The sequence below is a fragment of the Muscardinus avellanarius genome (assembly GCF_963383645.1).
Source record: "Muscardinus avellanarius genome assembly, chromosome: 12".
Lineage (NCBI taxonomy): Eukaryota > Metazoa > Chordata > Mammalia > Rodentia > Gliridae > Muscardinus > Muscardinus avellanarius.
In genome coordinates this window covers 55,839,853-55,861,256 of record NC_137798.1, presented here as the reverse complement: position 1 = coordinate 55,861,256, position 21,404 = coordinate 55,839,853, and the positions used below count along the sequence as shown (strand labels likewise).

Sequence of the window (21,404 nt, the reverse complement as noted above, 5' to 3'; positions counted from 1 at the left end):
CTGAGTTTTTTATATTACCCTGGAGTTTTGTTCTATCACAAAAGATAAGGAACTGAGGGTGTAGTTCTGTGGTTCATGAGCATATGAGGTTCAATCAAAAATCAAATATGTTTGTGTTTCTGTTACCATCTGGCAGAAATTTTATTTTTTATATTGAGAAATTGAACTTATAGAAACAAAACTTAAAATGAATTTGGGGAAATAGTTTATTTTGTTTTTATGTACTGAATATTATTTGCCAGTTTCTAAAGCTTAATATTTTTGAGAGTCAGACAGATAGGCACTTACTATTGTTGTTTTTTTAAGATTGAATCCTGGGGCATTCTACCTCTGAGCTACACCCCTAGCCCTATTTTTTATTCTTTATTTTGAAACAGGGTCCAGTTAAGTTATAGAAGGCCTCACTAAGTAGCTGAGGCTGATTGAGAACCTGAGATCCTCCTGTCTCAGCCTCCCAAGTCCTGGGATTACAAGTGGCGCCACCACGCCCAGCTTTTTTTGTTGTTGTTGTTTTTATAATGTGCTTTTATTGGTATATTGTAGTCTCACATCATAATTAAATCATGCTGACAATGACAAACATGCACACAGCACTTGGCGTCCCCTCCCCTCATTCTTTTCAATATAACTGAAACATACTGATATCCCAGCTCTTTCATATTTGCCAAATTATATAAGGAAGTTTATTCATTATATAAAAATTTGTTCCCTCTGAGCTGCCACTTCTTGCCAGTAAATCTTGGATAAAATTTGAGTATTATTTATATACTCAATAATTACAGATATCTTCTTGGGTAAGAGAGTGCTTTAAAATCACCTCTTAACTAGGTGTGGTGGCTCACATTTGTAATCCCAGCATTCGGGAGGCTGAGACCAGAGGATCGCGGTTTGCGGACAGCCTCAGCTACTTAGTGAGGCCCTCTGCAACTCAGTGAGACCCTGTTTCAAAATAAAGAATAAAAAATAGGGCAGGGGCTGTAGCTCGGAAGTCTAATGACCTTGGGTTCCATCCCCAAACCCACAAATATAAAATATAAATAAATAAATGAATAAATAAATAAAATCACCTCTTAAACTGGGCCGTGGTGGCACACACCTGTAATCCCATTACTTGGGAGGATGAGACAGGAGAATTATAGGTTCAAAGACAGCCTCAGCAAATATTGAGACTCTCAGCAACCTAGTGAGACCCTGTTTCAAAATTTGAAAAAGAAAAAAGAAAAAATGGCTGGTGATATAGATGAGGCAAAATGCTCCTGGGCTCAATTCCCAATACCACCCCAAAAAATCACCTCTTAAAACCAATAACTAGAGCCGGGCGTGGTGGCGCACAGTTGTAATCCCCACGCTTGGGAGGCTGAGACAGGAGGATCGCGCAGGTTCGAAGCCAGCCTCATCTGACTTAAGAGACCCTGTTTCCAAATAAAATATAAAATAGGTCTGGGAGTGTAGCCTGGAGGTAGAGGGCCCCTGGGTTCCATCCTCAGTACCACCAAAAATAAAAATAACTAGGATTTTGGGGATTTTGTTGTTGTTATTGCTTTGATATTTATTTATTTATTTATTTATTTATTTATTTATTTATTTATTTATTTATTTTTGTGATGGTGTTGGTACTGGGGAGTCCAACCCTAGGGCATTCTACCTCTGAACTACACTTCCAGTCCTATTTTATTTTTTATCTTTGAAACAGGGCCTCAGGCCAGGCTTGATGGTGCATGCTTATAATCTCAGTAATTGGGAGGCTGAGACAGGAGGATCACAGGTTCAAAACCAGCCTCAGAAATTCTGCAAGATCCTGTTTCCAAACGAAAAATAGGGCTGGGGGTGTAGCTCGGAGATAGGATGCCTCTGAGTTCAATCCCCAGCATCATACATGTGCACATGCACGCACACATGTGCACACACATGCACGCACACACGTGCACACACACAGATACTACCTACTTGAGCTGAATTATACTCCCTGCACATTCTTACACTAACTTTATACTTAGTATTCTAATATGAAATATAAGTAATTTTCACTTTCTCCCATCATTATTTATGCTTAGGTTTTCTGATTCAAGTATCTGATACTTACATTATAATAGCTGATTAACTACTAAGGATTTTACATAAAAATTCACTTAGATCATAAATATCACGGTGCATGTCTGTAATCCCAGTTCTTTGGAGGCTGAAGTAGGAGGATCACAGGTTTGAGACAACCTCAGCAATTTAACAAGTCCCTCAGAAACTTGGTGAGGCCCTGTTTCAAAATAAGCCTAGCATGGTAGTACATATCTATAATCCCAGTATTTGAGGGGCTGAGACAGAAGAATCACAGGTTCAAGACCAACTTCACCAACTTAGAGCGACTTTCAGCAACCTAGTGAGAGGCAGAATGCCAGAAGTTCAATCTTCAGTACCAAAATAAAGAACCAAAATAAAAGAGGGCTGCGATGTAGCTCAGGGGTAGAATGCCCCTGAGATCAATCTCTAATATCATAAAAATAAATAAAGATTAAATTGTGATTAAATTTTGAATTCTAGAGGTTTATTTTTAAAAATTAATTTGTGACAAGAAAATGCAGATATAAAGATTATTGCTTAATAGCTATTTAAATAACCATTTTTAACTCAAAACCAAGTTATCTATGTTTTTGTTATTTCACTTAAGAAAAAAGATACATACAGCATATGAAAGAAAAATTAATATGCCAAATGATTTTCAGCTTATAATATATTAAGTCAAATTTAAATAAATGCTTGTTACATTATCTTTGAAAACTTACATAACCCTGCCTTAGTAAATTACTTAAGCTTAGACATGTCTTAGCCACAAAAATGTTGAGAAATAATGGTCTAGACAGTAGAATTTTGCCCTAAGCACATGAATAGACTTATATTATCATTTATTAAAAACAGGAAAATTTAGTAAAATGCTTATGCTTTATTTTAATTTCATTTTTCCTTCATCTCATTTTTAAGTCTGCCTTCAAGACAGTGTGTTGGCTTTCTGGAAGCATGGGATGCAAGGTAAAAGCTTCAAGTCTGATGAGGTAAGAGTACTCAAATTAACCTCCATTGACTCCCACTAACGATTTTAATGTTGAAACATTGACTTTATGCATTTCATGTCAGAACCTACATTACCATGTTTAGAGTCTTTAATGCTATGAACTGGTAGAACAAAAATAAAACAGTGTTTTGTCTCCAAAATCATTCAGTTTTGTGTTGAAATACCCTGTTCCTAAATAAGAAATAAAATCAAGCTGGGGTGTATGTAGCTCAAAGGTAGAATGCCTCTGGATTCAATCCCCATTACCACAAAAAATATAAATAAATATAATTAGAAATTAATACATGTTAGATCACAGGACTAAGGAAACTAAGAAAATTAACTCATTCATTAAGTATGAAGTACCAACTACATTGAAGACAGTACTAGAAATAATAATAAAACCTATTATATTCCATACACTTTATAGATTTTAGCTCATTTTTAGCTCAGGATGACCCAATGCGTAGATATTATTTATATTCCAGTTTTCACAAATACATAGTAGTTATGTGACTTTCCCAGAGTCATATGACTAGTTAAGTAGAGCCTGGTTTTGAAGGGTCTCCAAAAGTTTCTTCTAGCTGACATAGTCAGGACTCATTTCATGCAGGCGATGGAAATGTGGGCTCTTACCTTGAGGGATGAATCCTGCTCCAACAGAGACATTTTCCCTTCACGTGATTTTCTGTACCAAGGCCTTACAAATTTGTTGACTTACTTCTGCAGAATTTTCTTCTGTTTGAATTTATCTTTCGTTTTATGTACATTCTTGTTCAGATATAAATATGAATACATATGTCTACTTCTTATATGTATGCAGAGTTAGAATGATTTCAGGAGAAAATGGCATAAATCAGCTGTCTTTGAGTATGTCCATTTATCTAGTTATTGACCACATCACTAAAATGTCATCAGGGTCCTGTACCTGGTGAACATTGTAATCTCACATATCACCAGAAGGTTGTTTGCCTCACCATGTCATTCCAAAGGTTAGAGAGCTACAAGCAGGGTGTGGTGGCGCACGCTTGTAATCCCAGTGCTTGGGAGGCTGAGACGGGAGGATCCCACAGGTTTGAAGCCAGCCTCAGCTACTGAGTGAGGCTCTCAGCAACTTAGTGAGACCCTGTTTCCAAATAAAATATAAAATAGGTCTGGAAGTATAGCCCGGAGGTAGAAAGCCTCTGGGTTCCACCCCCAGTACCACCAAAAAAATAAACAAAAAAACAAAGGTTTGAGAGCTACAGAAGATGGCCCAGTGCAGAGGTGCTTGCTGTAATCCCAGGACATGGGAGGCTGAAGGGTGATTACAGGTTCAAGGACAGCCTCAGTAACTTAGCAAGGCCCTCAGCATCTTAGTGAGACCCTATTTCAAATCAACAGAAAAATAAAACAGGGCTAGAATGTAGCTCAGAAGTAGAACACCCCTGGATTCAGTCTCCAATACCACATGGAATGGAAGGAGGAGGTAATCTACAGAAGGTAACCCATTTCTTACCGTATCAAATACAAAATTCTATTTTCTAACTCGCTTGCTATGTGTCCGTATGGTGCTGGAGATTGAACCCATGGCCTCGCACATGCTAAGCAAGTGCTCTACACTGAGCACTCTACCTCAACCCCAAACTACCTACTTTTAACACATCTTGTTACCTCTTGTTGCTGCTATGTTCTCATCCTTTCCCCTGGTCCTAGCTGAAGTCTTAAACATCTTTCATTAAGCAACACTCAGCCACTCTAGTTGACACCTCTGAACTTCCTACCATGAATCAGCTTTGTCTAACTTGTTTACTGGGGGTGGAACCCAGAGGCTTTCTACCTCCTGCTATACTCCCAGAGTTATTTTATACTTTATTTGGAAACAGGGCCTCACTAAGTTGCTGAGAGCCTCACTCGGTAGCTGAGGCTGGCTTCGAGCCTGTGTGATCCTCCTGTCTCAGCCTCCCAAGCACGGAGATAAAAAGCGTGCGCCACCATGCCCAGCTCATTCCTTCTTAACAGACTATTTTTGTAACCATTTTACATTCACACTGTCTTAGCTTGTGTTTCTCCAAATGCAGACCTGAATCTAGTCTTAAGTGCAGGTAATATTTCTGGAAATAAATGACAGAGAACAGTGGTTAGAATGAGGACTGTAAAATGGAGAGCAGCAAAAACCCAATCAAAAGCACAGTAGGAAGCTGCTGCTTGCTATGGACAACCAGGGCTTAATCCAGGAGGGACCATAAGGGATGAAGTAGAATGCACCTCATAATTTACTCTTGGAAGTGGTGAGGTAAGAGCATGTTTACCACAGCTGCTCTCCCATCTGGCTAAGGACTGCCCCAGAACTCCCCACACTTGGGATAGTCCTGAGGCATAGTTGAGCACCTTCTGCAGCAGCATCAGAGAAAACAGGGGAGAGGAACACACTGACATGAAACACTGGTGCTTGGGAGTATCCTCCAAGCTATGCTGAAATCAGGTGGGCCACAGGGGCCACTACAGATAGCTTCGTCTCAGAAATAAGAAAGAGCATATCTTGGGCCTGCCAGTTACATGGTCTTGTGGAAGTTACTTAACCTTCTGAGCCCGAGATTCTGATAATATAGTGCACAATGTACAGAGTTCTCGTAAGGAAAATGACTGACCCATATCAGACGCTCCATCAGTGTTGATTCATTTCTAATCAACAAAAAAGAAACTTGGTAAAATTTGTTCAATTTGAAGAATTGAGTGTTTAAAATATAATTCATTCTGTTTAATAACTCCTCTATCTAAATGATTTTTAAATGATTATTTAAGCAATATGGAAGACAGGATATTACTGATAGATATTTTCTTTCCTAGGTTACCCAGGAGATTTCTGATGAAACAAGAGTTTTCCGCTTACTAGGATCAGACAGGTAATAGTTTGGTTGTATTGATCAGTGTAGCCAAAGAGTGCAAAGATGGTATACTCAGTTAAACTGACAGAGGGTTCATCATCTTAACAAAATTTCTCCATATCTTTATTGAGAGAATGAAAATATTTTAGTCAATCAACTTAGCAGTCCTTTTTCAGTGTAAAGATCATTATTCCAGAGAGTTATACTTAACCAGCACAGAACATGTAGTATTTATGTCCTTGTATCATATTTAATGCACTCACCATGACAGGTATTTCAGACTCCTTTACTTTCATCATGACTAACTTATATATTGCCTCCTAGTAACTATTACAATATGTATCTCCTGATACTTGCTTTTATATCAGAATGTTCAGTTCAAAGCTTAAATGTTATTTTTTAATGTAGGATTTTAAATGTGAAGCTTTTAGCTTTAAGTTTTTGTAACAAAATCTAATAACACTGGCTTAAATGCTGATTTGATCACTATTTTATAAGGTTTGAATAAAATAATCAATTTAGATCAGCATTATATATATATATGTATCAGACACAGCTTCCTCCACTGCCCTTTTTTGGGGGCTTTGTTTTTAATTTGAGATGATTCCTATGTGCTTTTATGTTAGGACTATTCTTCCCTTTTCCTTCTTTCTATACCTTGTCACCTTTATTATAAATAAACTGTCCTTTTTACCACTGGCTAAAAAAGAAGAGAAAAAGAAAATGGTCAGCTCAATTTCTGATACCAATCGTGTGTGTGTGTGTGTGTGTGTGTGTGTGTGTGTGTGTGTGTGTGTGTTACTAGGGATGGAACCCGGGGGCTTTCTACCTCCAGGATACACTCCCAGGCCTATTTTTTTTTATTTTATTTGGAAACAGGATCTTGCTAAGTTGCTGAGAGCCTCACTACATACCTGAGGCTGGCTTCTTTTTTTTTAGGTGGTGGTGGTGGTACTGGGGTTCCTTGAAGCCCTTCTACCTCCAGGCTACACTCCCAGACCTATTTTATATTTTTATTTGGAAACAGGGTCCCTTAAGCCAGCGCGGCTGGCTTCGAACCTGCACGATCCTCCCGTCTCCGCCTCCCAAGCGCGGGGATTACAAGCGTGTGCCACCACGCCTGAGTGAGGCTGGCTTCTAACCTGTGTGATTCTCCTGTCTCACCCTCTCAAGCGCTGGGATTACAAGCGTGCACGACCACGCTAGGCCTTTTGATACCAATCTAAATTAGAAGGGATTAAGTAATCTCTTTGTAAACGAAAGACAAGTCCCAAAACTGTGCCATTTTATGTAAAAAATGGTAGCTTTTATTCTCTAAAGTCTATACTGCCTACCTCTATAATTATTAAAATATCCATTCCTTCCTAATTTTCTACCAAAAGTTACTGATACAGTGGAATTGCTTATAGTAGTATGCATTTATTCTGAGACATTAAGGGAAGACCTCTGGTCTTCAGGTTCACACTATCATTGCTTAAATGTTAGATGCTTCAGAAGAGGCAGTAAAATGGAGTTATGACTCTATGGAAGGTAGTTTTATAAAGAGAAAAATAATTTTTGAAAAATGATGACCATCTTAGCAGAGAAAGTGAGCCCACAAAGCATGACAACCCAGTAGGTAGTCTAGCAAGAAATAGAGGGAAAAAAGTGAACTTGAGGACCATCTGGCCAATGCCAGTAGAAAGAGCGTGGAGGCTCTTGTTCTGCAGAACATGCTGACAGATGGCTCCGGGCTCACCCAGTGGTCCTACTTCAGAGAGCGCTTTAGTGAGGTGTGGCAGAGGGCCGCCTGCCGGGCAGCGGGCTGCTGCCAGAGGCCGCTCCTCAGGCGCCTCCCTCCGCCCGGAGCCTTCTGCTTGCCTCCTCCTTCTTTGTCCTGTGGTCTCACTGTTCTTTCACTGCTAGCTCTGAAACACTACTTTTCCCCCAGACCGTTGCTTTGTTCAGCTTATGTTCTCTTTGATTTTAAGATATATGTCTTACCCTTTAAGTCCCAAAGTTTTTTCTTTGTCCTAGTTTTAAAAGTGGTTAAAATTTTGTTTTGTTGTTTAAATATAGATTTTTATGTCCAGGGGAAGAAAAAGAAACTAAATATGTCAAAATATTGATAGCGATTAACTCTGGGATGAAGTATAAGTAATTTTGTTTTTCCCTTCTACTTTTCTGTAATACATCCTTTCACATATGTATATGTATATATATACACATATATGATTTCATTATAAAAGTAATAGCATGCTAGTTTTCACAAATTCATAACTAGAAAATATAAAACATGTGTAATATCTCATCCCATTCCCCTTCTAGACTTTCTTCTTTTCATAGGTATATTATTTTTTATATTATTCTCAATACTGCTCTTTCCCACAGTTAAAGTGCTATGGCATCTCTTTTTTTGTTTGTTTGTTTTTTCTCTATGATTTCTTTGACCCTTGCCCTGATTTTGTTCCAGGCACAAAGAAGAGGGGTCCCATTTTATACTTATTTTTGAACCATTTCAAATACCCTGATACACAGTGAGGATACTTTACTCTCTCAGCCCTTACGCTCCCTTCCTGTTAGTATAAATTCCTAAAGCATTATTATACCTATTGTTGTCATATGTAAGTAATCAAATTTGTTTAGTTGGAGTAACATAATGAGACTATCTCAAAAATATTTCTGTGTATTTGGGAGGATGAGACCTGAAGATCTCAGTTCTTGGACAGCTTCAGCTACTTAGTGAGGCCCTCCACAACTTAGTGAGACCCTGTTTTAAAAAAGGAAGGAAGGACAAGTGGTAAAACCATAATAAATTAATATGGTATCTTAGTAAGAAAAAAAAAAGGAAGGAAGGAAGGAAGGAAGGAATATATATATATATATATATATATATATATATATATATATTCAGTCTTTTGTTTTGTTTTGTTTTTGCAGTACTGAGGATGGAACCCAGGGGCATTGTACCTCCAAGCTACACCCCCTAGTTTTTAGTATTTTTTATTTTTGAAACAGAGTCTCACTGAGTTGCAAAGTAGCTGAGGCTGTCCACAAACCTCCATCCTCTAGTCTCCACCTCCCGAATGCTGGGATTACAAGCGTGCGCTACCACACACACTTGTAATTTATTTTCATCAGTTCTTATTCAGTTGTTTTTTAATAAAGTATAAATACGAGTTTGTGTCTGTGATCTTTACGTAATCTTACGAGAATGTGAACGGTGGTATTCTGTCCTGATTTGATGTTAGAATTTGAAGCAAGAAACCTGTTTTTACTCTTAAGCCTTTTGTTTTGATTTAATTACAGGGTTGTCGTGTTGGAAAGCAGACCAACAGAAAATCCTACTGCACACAGCAATCTCTACATCTTGGCTGGGCATGAAAATAGTTACTAAGCGACAGAAAGTGATCTCAAGTCACAGGAAAATGAATATACTCTGAAAGCAAAAACGTTTTAGGGAAATTCAGACTGCACTATGTTTGCTTTCACTGTTATGGGTTATATCTCAAATGATCTGTATGTTGGGGTAAAAGTCAATATTTTCTGTAGCTGGAAACAGCTAGTCTATCTCTTGCCACTGTGTGGTGGTTTTATCAAGTTTGCTTAATAAAAGCTATGAGATGAATAGTCCTCTAGTTCCAGGAAACACAGTCTTTTTTTTAAAAAAAAAATAATGTTTGTAACAAAGGTGCCATGGTATTTTTAGATAACTCATGTGATTATCTTCAGAGAGGTTTAGTGATCAATTTTATTTTATACCATGTCTTATTCTTTCTTAATGATCATAATTTGATAAAAAGTTACCAAACACACCTTTTACTTATACATTGGCCATTCTGTATGTTTTTGTAAAATAGAATATTTAATCCTTATTTATTAATCTCTTGCTGGAGTGGTGTAATGTATCTAACTTTTAGCAAAGAAAGGTTGCAGAGCAGCTTAATTTTTTTTATAATGTATAAAAATTTGTTTACCTCTTCGGAGTAGTATGTTAAGGGTTAAACAGTGTGTTTAGGGGTTTGACAGATAAAGAATTTCATTTAACAAAAGTTTTTATAATACAATTTCATGCAGAATTGCCTTAAAAGGGAGTTAGTGTTTTCAGATACAAGGTTTTAAAGGGTTATACAGAGGATAATAATGATGATTGAAATATCCTTAGCAGGGGTGTATGTGTCTGGTGTAACTACCATGCGTATATATTCTTGACAAGCAGTATAATATACCTGTGATTTTTTTACATTAGGGATAATTCATAAAAAATTAATCTTCATATATATTATCATCCCTAATGTAGAGAACAAAAGTATTTAACTGCCCATGTTATGTATTTTACTTATATTATGCCAGAAGGAAACTGTAAAGCAATACACATGTAATCTTGGGGTCTTCACATATGTAGGTATTCATTTTGAGTAGGTAGGCTTAAGGGAAAAAATGTCTAAATGAAACTGAATTCCTGATGAAATAGTATAAATAAGTATTGTAAAAAAAACAGTGTTTTAAAATAAGAAAGGATAGGGCCATTTTTTAGTTTTTCTTTTGGTATTGCTAGTATTCAAAATTACTGTGTTACATTGATGTCTGCTCTCTTAATGCATTTATTAAGAGCAATTAGCATTAAGATGATAAACAAGGGATTAGCAGTAGTGGGGTATAGAATTATTCTCACCGTTGAGAGGAAAACAGTATAACTGTCTCATTTGATCTTCAGTTCTGTAAAATAAGTATTATTATCTCCAGTTTTTCAAACAAGGAACTAAGGGTGTAGCCAGGTTAAACACCTTATTTCCTTTGATTGGTGCAGCAAGTTAGTAGTTGAGCCAGACCATGAGTCTTCTGACTCTATTGTTTTCACTATGCAATATGCAAATAATAAAATTATACAAGTGAAATGCAAAGTATTTGTTCTTTAAAAATGCATGTATGCTGTGTGACAGCAAGAGGGTGGCTGCTTATCTGGGATATGTTGATTGATCTTCTAGACTGTTGGATACTAAATACAGTAGATGGCAGGAAGGGCCATCATCAAGACAGGGAAAATGTACAGGGATGAATACAACAAAGACCCAACACCCTTCTTTTCTCACTGCATCCTGCAGCCATCCTACCAGTGGAAAGGCTGGAATAAGATCCTGGTGTCAGAGGCATCCCTGCTAAACTGCTCAGTGAGATCCCACCACGGTGAAATCATGGTATGCCCACCATGTATCCAGAGCTTACATTCAGTCTCAGTCCTGTGCTAATAAAAATGAATAAACCTGAGGAAATCCTCTATAATAGAGAGAGAAAACAATCGGGAGGCTCTTAGAGGAAACAGACTAACAGGATAAGGGAAATGTCAAAAAAAAAAACAGTATCTTGAAAAAGCTGTGGCGGCCTTGAATCCAGAGCAAAACACTACAAGAAGAACTTTCAGAAAACAGTACAAAGAACTCTTGGGACACAATATGAATAAGGAGAAGCTTTATAATATAAAGTTGAGATTTTTTCAAAAAACAACATTCAATCTCCTCAAGTTCTGAAAAGAACAAGCAGAACAAATCGGTAACATATTTCAAGAAATGTTTCCAATACCAAAGAACATCATATTCTAGAATGAAAATACAGTGGATGAAAAAGACCTATATCAAAACACCTCGTTATGAATTTTAAGGATACACTCAAAAGAAGAACTGCTTACATTTCCAGAAAAAAAGAGCAGGTCACATACCAAGGGATAGCTTTGAATTTCAACAGAAGCAATGCCTTCAAATTCTAAAAAAAAAAAAAGCTAAAATTGTGTGCCTACCTGAAAACGGGTTTAGTCATACAAGTTCTCAAAAAAATGTATCTCCTAGAGCTGGGCGTGGTGGTGCACACTTGTAATCCCAGCATTTGAGAGGCAGAGACCATAGGATCGCAGTTCGAGGACAGCCTCGGCTACTTAGGCCCTTGCAACTCAGTGAGACCCTGTCTCAAAAACAACAAAAAAAAAAAGACTAAAAAATAGGGCTGGGGGTGTAGCTCAGAGGTACAATGCCCCTGGGTTCCATCCTCAGTACCACAACAACAACAAAAAACATCTCCTAATATACCTTTTGTCAAGAAGCTTCTAGAGGATGTGCTTCACAAAGATAAGGGCATAAAGCAAGCAAATTGCAGGTGTGGGGTACAGAAAACTGAGGGCTAGAGCACAGGATAGAGATGAAGAAACACTGGGGAGAGAGTGACTGCAGAAGATGATTTTTTTCCTATTGAAGAAAATGTTCTTTCTCAGTTGTGGGGGCACTGGTATATAAATTTGCCAAAACCGGTTCAACTGTACTATTAGCATGGTATACTTCATTGTATGTAACTTATACCTCCCTTAAGATGACAAAAATGGAAAACAATCCTGATGAAGGGTCAGGCAAAAATCCCTGGTGCAGCAGCAGTCTTAATACTTGAATGTGCACTGTTGCTAGGATTCTGTTTCATTGTTCAGTAGCACACATCAGGAGACTGAGTCTTCATTTTAATAAATAGCTTATTGCTGGGTGTAGTGGCACACACTTGTAATCCCAGTACTTGGAAGGCTGAGACAGAAGAACCACAGGTTCATGGCCAGCCTCGGCTACTTAGGCCCTCTACAATTAGTGAAACCCTGTTTTTTTTATTGGGGGGGGTGTTTTTTTGTTGTTGTTTTTTTTTTTTTTTTTTTTTTTTTGGTGGTACTGGGGATGGAACCCAGGGACCTTCTACCTATGGGCTACACTCCCAGACCTATTTTTGTAATATTTTATTTGGAAACAGGGTCTCTTAAGCCAGCTGAGGCTGGCTTTGAACCTGTGGGATTCTCCTGTCTCAGCCTCCCAAGTGTGGGGATTACAAGCATGTGCCAGCACGCCCGGATTTTTATTCTTTATTTTAAAACAGGATTTCACTGCTGAGCGTGGTGGTGCACGCTTGTAATCCCCATGCTTGGGAGGCTGAGTCAGGAGGATCACACAGGTTTGAAGCCAGCCTCAGCTACTTAGTGAGGCTCTCAGCAACTTAGTGAGACCCTGTTTCCAAATAAAATATAAAAAATAGGTCTGGGATTATAGCCTGGAGGTAGAAAGCCTCTGGGTTCCACCCCCCAGAACCACAAAAGAAAGAAAGGAAGGAAGGATAAAAAAAAAAAATAGGGATGGGGTATAGCTTGAAGGTAGAATGTCCCTGGGTTCAATCCTCAGCACCACAAAAATTAATAATTAATAAATGAATAGCTTATTAAATAATTATTTGTTATTTATAAATAACAGACCCTGTTTCCAAATAACATAGTAGACCCTGTTTCCAAATAAAATTTTTTTAAAAATAGGTCTGGGAGTGTAGCCCGTAGGTAGAAGGTCCCTGGGTTCCATCCCCAGTACCACCAAAAAAATAACAAATATTTATTTATTATTAAATAATTATTTATTATAAATAAAATATTATATAAAAATAGCCAGGCATGGTGGCGCATGCCAGTACTTGGAAGGTTGAGACAGGAGGATCACAGGTTCACAACCAGCCTCTACAACTTAGTGAGACCATGTTTCAAAATAAAATAATAAAGTAGGGAGGAGGGTGTAGCGCAAAAGTAGAATGCCCCTGGGTTCCACTCCCAGTAATACAAAAAATAAATAAAATTATGATCTTAAAAGTGAAATAAGATAAAACAAATGAGAAGTGAATAGAAGCCTATGATATGAGTACTTTTAAGTCACATGTCCAACTTCTGATACTATTACGGTGTTCTGAATAAACATTTCTGAAAGAAAACATACAGGTAATCCCCAACTTACAATGATTCAACTTAGAACATTGTAATGGGCGACTGAGACAGGAGGATCACAGGTTCACGGCCAACCTCAGATACTTAGGTCCTCTGCAACTTAGTGAGACCCTGTTTCAAAATAAAGAATAATAAGGCTGGGTGTGTAGCTCGGAGGTAGAATACCTCTGAGTTCCATCCCCAGTACTGCAAAAAAAAAAAAAAAAAAAATGATGGTGTAAGTGTAAAGATATACCATTGTATATTCCACTGTATGAACCATTCAGTTTAACAGTTTCAGTGCAGTAGTCATTCAGTTACAATTATTGGCCATTGTCATGTCATAAACTGAGGAGCATTGGTATTTGAAAAATCAGTATCAGTATTAATTATTAAAGACACAGTAAGATATCACTTCACACCTGATGGCTGTTATATCAAAAGAAAAGATAAATCTTGATGATCATTTACAGAAAAGGAAACCCTTACATATTGATAGCAGGGATATAAATTAGTGCCGCAATTATGGGAAACTATGGAAATTCCTTAAAAATTAAAAATAGAATTACCATATGATAAAGCATTCCTATTGTGTTATATATAATGTATATCCAAACATTATACATATAATCTCCAAAGGAAAGTGGAACCAATATATCAGAGATACCTGAACTTCTGTGTTCATTACTGCACTGCCTACAATAGCCAAGATGTGGAATTAACCTCAGTGTCCATCAACAGATGGATAGATTTTAAAATTGTAGTATAGCCAGGTGGGATGGTACCTGCCTTTAATTCAAGTGCTTGGAAGGCTGAGACGGGATCTTGAGGCCACCCTCAGCAACTTAGCAAGACCCTGTACCAAAATAAAATAGGGCTGGGAATGTAGCTGGTAGGTAGAAGGCCTATTTGGTTATGTGCATGCATACACTTAATTTTTTTTTTTTTTTTTTGTGGTACTGGGGTTCCTGGAAGCCCTTCTACCTCCGGGCTACACTCCCAGACCTATTTTTACATTTTTATATTTGGAAACAGGGTCTCCTAAGCCAACGCCCGCGGCTGGCTTCGAAACTGCGCGATCCTCCTGTCTCTGCCTCCCAAGCGCGGGGATTACAAGCGTGCACCACCACGCCCGGCTACACTTAATTTTTTAATGTTGAAATTTTTAAAAACCCAGTCAGGTGTGGTGGCACATACCTGTAATCCCAGTACTTAGGAGGCTAAGACACGATTTTAGGTTTTAGGCAAAACTTAAGTAACTTAGACTCCGTTTCAAAATAAAAAAGTGTTGGGTGTGTGGCTCAGAGCACCTTCAATCCCCAGTTACACACACACACACACACACACACACACACACACACACACACACACAAAATACATAAAATGAAATAAAGTAAAAGATTTAAGATCTTTATACAGAAAATTTCAAAACATCACTGAAAGAAATTCAATTGAAATAAGTGGTAGATAATGTCATGTACATGAATTAGAAATTTTGATATTATAAGTGGGGCATGGTGGTGCACGCTTATAATCCCTGTACTTGGAAGTCTGAGATGGGAGGAGTTCAGGTTCATGGCCAACCTCAGCTATTTAGTGAGACCATCTGCAACTTAGACCCTGTTTCAAAATAAAGAATAAAAAATAGGGCTGGAGGTGTAGTTTGGAGGTAAAATGCCCCTGGGTTCAATCCCCAGTCCTGCAAAAAAAAAAAAAAAAAAAAAAAAATGGTATTATGAAGATGTCAAGAGATTCCCTGTGATCTCACCAGGCATTTTGTGGAAACTGGCAAAATTGATTCCAAACTTAAATATATGCCGAGTGCCAGGAGCAGTCAAGGCAATCTTGAAGAAACAAAAAAACGGAGCGTCAGGCTACCAGATTTCAAGAATTATAAAGCCACCATGACTGTTAAGATGGTGTGGCATTGGAGCCGGGTGTGGTGGCACATGCTTGTAATCCCAGCATTTGGGAGGCTGAGACAGGAGGATCGTGGTTCAAGGACAGCCTCAGCTACTTAGGCCCTTTGCAATTCAGTGAAACCCTGTTTCAAAATAAAGAATAAAAAAAAATAGAGGTGGGGGTGGAGCTTGGAGGTAGAATGCCCCTGGCTTCCATCCCCTGTACTGCAAAAAAGAGATGTGTGACATTGCCCAGCCTGGTGGCGAAGGCCTCTAATTCCAGTATTTGGGAGGCAGAGACTGCGGATTTGAAGCCAGCCTCAAACGCTTAGCAAGGTCCTCAGAAGCTTAGTGAGACCCTTTCCAAATGAAAAAAAAAAATAATAATAGCTCTGGGGTGTAGGTTGGAGATAGAATGCCCCTGGGTTCAATCTCCAGTACCCCCCATACACACACACACACACACACACACACACACACACACACACACATTACGGCATTGGCACAAAGCTGATAGACAAGTCAAGGAAATACAGTCAAGAATCTAAAAACAGACCAATACTTCATCACCTCACTTATGACTAAGGTATACTGCAGTGAGCAAAGGAAAAGATAGCTCTTCCAATAAGTTATACTGAAAATTGACTGAAAATATAATGGAAAATAAATTTCACTATTCTCTGACATTACACAAAAATAAATACCAGATGGATTGTACCAACTCAGAGATAAAACTCTAGTACATATAAAAGAAAACTATCTTCATGAACTTAAGGCACACAGAAACTTCTTAAACATAACATTAAGCTTTTGCTATGAAAAGAAATTGGTAAAATGGACTTCATTAAAATTAAGATTCTCTTCTTCCAAAACAACTTTACAATAATGGAAAGACAAGCCACAGAATGGGAAAAGACTTGTACACAAAAGACCCAGAAGATATAAGGAACTTCTACATGTCAAGAGAAAGGCAGACAACCCAATAGAAAATGCAAGAGATTTTGAACAGGCATTCTACAAAAGATGATATTGAGGTAGTCAATAAATATGCGAAGATGTAGTCAACTGGTTGCCAAAGAAAATGGAAATCAAAATGGTACCACTGCCAGGCATGGTGGTGGAGGCCTATAATCCCAGCACTTGGGAGGCACAGACCAGAGGATCACCGTTTTGAAGCCTGTTTCAGAAACCTAGTGAGGCTGTCAGCAATTTAGTGAGACCTTGTTTCAAAATAAATAAAATAGGGCTGGGGGTGTAGCTCGGAAGTAGAATGCCCCTGGGCATTCAAGTTCCACTCCTCGAATGAATGAATGAATGAATGAAGGAGAAAGAGGAGATTAAAAAAAAAACAATAACACTACAAAATAAAACCAGGTTGCCATGGCATTGCTGACCAAAGTGAGTAAGATGAGAGATGATAAAACTTTCGGTGAGTTGGAGAAATGAGCGCTTGCACATTGCTTTTGAGACTGTGACATGGAATGTCACTTTGGAAAACAGGGGCAGCTTCTTAAACATGTTGAACATGTCTTAACCATGTGACTCAGCAGTTTCACTGTGCCCAAGGTAAAACATGTCCACTCAGAGACCTGAATGCAAATGTCTATGGTAGCATTATTCATAATAGCCGAAAGGTAGAAGCAAATCAAAGACACTGACTGACAAATGGATACACAAAATATGGCAGATCCGAGTGACACAATAGTATTCAGCAGTGAAAAGCTAAAAGTACATCATACAGTGTGAACGAACCTCAAAAACTTGCAAATGAAAGAAACCAGCATGCAATGAATCCATCTATAGGAAACGTCTAGAAAATGTAAATCAATATAGAAACAACGAGTAGACAGTGGTCGCATGAATCAGGAGTTGAAAATGGAAAGTGACCTCAAATGAACCTGAAATTTCCTTTTGACATAATGGAAATATTCTAAAGTTATATGGTGATGATGGTGGCACAACTCCGTAAACTTGCTAAAAACCATTAAATTGTACACTTAAAATGACTGAATTTTATGGAGGTACAATATACCTCAATGAAGCTATTTTCTTTTTCTTTTTCTTTTTTCTTTTTTTTTTTTTTTTTTTTTTTGGTACTACTGGAGGTGGAACCCAGGGGCTTTTCTGCTTCCGGGCTATACTCCTAGACCTATTTTATACTTTATTTGGAAACAGGGTCTCACTGAGTTGCGGAGAGCCTCACTAAGTAGCTGAGGCTGGCTGCAAGCCTGCAACCCTCCTGTCTCAGCTGCACAAGTATTGGGATTACAAGCTTGGATGAACTACCCACAACGTGGGTTTCAGTCCTCCAAAATAATAATGTTCCTGTAAGAGTTCAGACATTAAAAGTATGCTCTATGGTTTCATTTATAATAAAATGTAAAAACAAAGTAATCTGTGGTGTTAGAAGTCAAGGTAGTGGTTATCTTTGAGAATGAAGGGGGGAAATGATTAAAATGGACCTAAGGCGATGCTTAGAGGTGTTACATTGTTCCATCCCTTCTCGTTTTGTGCTAGACACTGTACACTCCTGATTTATGCATGTTTCTGTATGTACTTACCTTCAATAAAGACATTTATTAAAAAGAATCCATGTCAAGACGTGTACCAGGGGAAATATTTAATTTTCCCATCAGTCCTGTGATGTCCTTGGCAGAATTACTATTTCATAAAAGAGGTTAGTCAACACAGTTGCCATCTCTTCTGCAGAGTGGGTGCCCTAGAAACAGACATTGAGATAGGATTAGAAATGCAAGTGATTTACTTCAGGGAAACATCTTGTGTGAAGAATAAAAAGGGTAGAGGGCAACTGGCACGAGCAGGGATACTGTCAGTGCAGATTTGACCCAAGGGAAATGAGAGGAAGGATTTGAAAGCAAAACCATGGACTGCAACCCAGCGCTGAGGACGTTTAGGCCAGTCCACTGGGAGCCAGAGAGCAGAGATGGCCTACCAGGGGCTTCTGCAGTGGAAGAGGAAGATCCGGCTTTCCAGTCCACACAGAACCAAGGAGCAGCCGAGGGAGCGCCTGGCCAGCGCTGACTGCGTCTGATGCTGACCGTTGTCTGCAGCACGCCCTCTCTTGACGGCAGAACTGAGGGGCAAACGCTCCGAGCTACCACACATACTAAATTAACTGGAAGGCTGAGGTCAGCCCCAGGTCTGTCTGTCTGATTCCATCAACCCTTTGTGACTGCTCAACAGATCTGTCAAGTGTAGATAGTTCAAATATCTAAGGAAATCGTTAAACTAATCCCATCCCTTAAGGAAACATGTTTGGAAACAAAGACAGCGGGGGCGGGGGGAGCGGCTTTCCAAGCAGAGTCAGTCGTATCAGAGACAAACATGATTGAGAACCACGCTCCTGTATGAGAGTTCGTTGACTAGTCTTTTATTAAAACTGAGAAATAGGCCGGGCGTGGTGGCGCACTCTTGTAATCCCCGCGCTTGGGAGGCAGAGACAGGAGGATCGCGCAGGTTCGAAGCCAGCCGCGCGCTCGCTTAGGAGACCCTGTTTCCAAATAAAAATGTAAAAAATAGGTCTGGGAGTGTAGCCCGGAGGTAGAAGGGCTTCCAGGAACCCTAGTACCACCAAAATAATAATAAAATAATAATAATAATAATAATAATAATAATTATAAAAACTGAGAAATAAGTCAAATAACAGGCTCAGAGAGGATATAGGCAGCAGGAGCCAATGGACGATTCCTTTCGGACCTCAGGAAGAACCCAGTCCAAAACACCTGTGCGCTGTCCTTTTGTGCAAGATTCGGGATCTAAGGGAAGAGAATCCGCCCGGCCTGGCTTTGATATTCCTTGGCCACAGAGGATGAGGTGTCTTGAAGGATAGTCCCACCAAGATAGATACAAAGAACAGAAGAAGGAGCAGATGCTGTGCTTTTTATTTATTGTATTTGGGGTGGGGAAAGTTACTGAGGATTGAACGCAGGGGCGCTCTACCACTGAGCTTCACCCACAGGCCTTTTTTCTTCATTTTTTTCTTTCCTTTTCTTTTTGTTTTTCTTTCTTTCCTTCTTTCTTTCTTTCTTTCTTTTTTTTTTTTTTAACAGGGTCTTGCTAAGTTTCTGAGACTGCTCTTGAATTTGTGATCCTCCTGTCTCATCAGCCTCCCCAGTACTGGGATCACAGGTATGTGCCATCAACCTGGCGGGGCTCTTAATAAGAAGAGAAATGGATGTTGGGATGGTAAAAATGAACAGATTTTCTAAATAGCTATAAACCACCACTTGGTGAAGCTTTACAAAACAAAACCACTCAGGACAGAGAGGGAGATGGTTCATTTAAATCACGGAAGTCAACCACATACTCTTCCCTCGGTAATTTTGGGAAGTGTAAGATTTAGCACACTCTAAATATGACACCTAATTTTGGGCATCTGACTTCATCCTGGTCATGTTTTTCAAAGCTTAGACTTCCTGAATTGCTTGTTTCACTGTGGTTATCTTGTGATGACTAGAGGCTGGAAGAGAGTCCCGAGGGCTAAGTGGCTTAGGGAGCACCCGCCAGGGTGTCCCAGCCCTGACCTCTAAATGCCCTGCAGTGTCAAGCTGTTAAGTACATAATTATTCCCCAATGTGTGGTTTCTGAAACCCATGGTGGATAGTCGTTTCATCTGAAATCCCTAATGCCCACTTCCCAAATCGCCAGGATCCCAAAATTTCTTGTACATCCTTTATTAAAGTGCTCTCAAACCGGTGGTGCACACTGTCATCCCAGCACTTGGAGGACGGAGTACAGGAGAATTGCAGGTTCCCAGCTAGCTCCCGATAACTTAGCAAGACCCTCTTTCAAGGTTTAAAAATTACTCAGAGGTAAAGCCGGGTGTGGTGGCGCACGCTTGTCATCCCAGCAACTGAGAGACTGAGACCGAGGATCATGGTTCGCGGACAGCCTCAGCTACTTAGTGAGGCCCTTCACAACTCAGTGAGACCCTGTTTCAAAATAAAGAATAAAAAATAGGGCAGGGGTGTAGCTCTGAGGTCAAAGGCCCTGGGCTCCATCCCCAGACCCGTAAATAAATAAATAAATAAATAAATAAAATCAAACGAAGATGGAAAGATCTCGAGAACATTATGTTAAGTGAGATCAGCCAAGCACAGAAAGAGAAGGAACATATGTTTTCTCTAAAATGCCCAAACTAGGGAGCATTGGGGATAACAGAGGGACTCCAGGTAATGGAGGGGAAAACTCAGCAAAGCTGAAATGGAAGGGGAGGAGAGGAAGAAGGCTGAGGTTGATTAGTGGAAGAGTTACACCCGAATATGTGTAAAAGTATGAATATAACAACATGGTTAACCTGGACACTCATTGTTGGGAGGGGGAGAAGGGGAACGGGGGGGGGGTAAGAGGGCACCAAGCACAGTCTAAATGTGTGCCATTTTCAATATGTTCCACATATATATAAAATGTAAAAATAAAATAAAAAATAAAAAAGATGTATGTAAAATGTTACCTCTTCATTAATACTTCTGAGATACACTGGCTCTCATATGACATCCCACAGCTCTTCTTGCTACCTCAACTCTCGTGCCTACATTTCCTATTTATCATACTTTCCAATAAATATTTGAATGCCTACTCTAAAATAAATAAATTAATTAATTAATAAAAAGTACTCAGCGGTAGAACAACCTTGGAATAAATTCTCAGTAACACACACACACACACACGCGCGCGCGCGTGCGCGCGCGTTGACAGGACCAGGTGTTTCACAGATGTAGGCCAGCTAAAGCTCATGTATGTGTATACATTTTTTTTTTTTTTTTTTTTTTGCAGTACTGGGGATGGAACCCAGGGGCATTCTGCCTCTGAGCTGCACTCCCAGCCCTATT

At 39.1% G+C, this 21,404-nt stretch overlaps 1 protein-coding gene across 1 annotated transcript in view; it reads left to right on the top strand.

Moving 5' to 3' along the window:
* MAP4K5 (mitogen-activated protein kinase kinase kinase kinase 5) overlaps positions 1 to 9,286 on the top strand; it is a gene marked incomplete at both ends in the record, with an annotated part of 107,851 nt that extends 98,565 nt beyond the window's left edge. The window contains 3 exons of the mRNA XM_080708081.1: positions 2,974 to 3,044; positions 5,873 to 5,928; positions 9,199 to 9,286. Coding sequence (XP_080564207.1) covers positions 2,974 to 3,044; positions 5,873 to 5,928; positions 9,199 to 9,286 — 215 coding nt within the window. The remainder of the gene's footprint in view (positions 1 to 2,973; positions 3,045 to 5,872; positions 5,929 to 9,198) is intronic.
* Between the last annotated feature and the right edge of the window lie 12,118 nt (positions 9,287 to 21,404).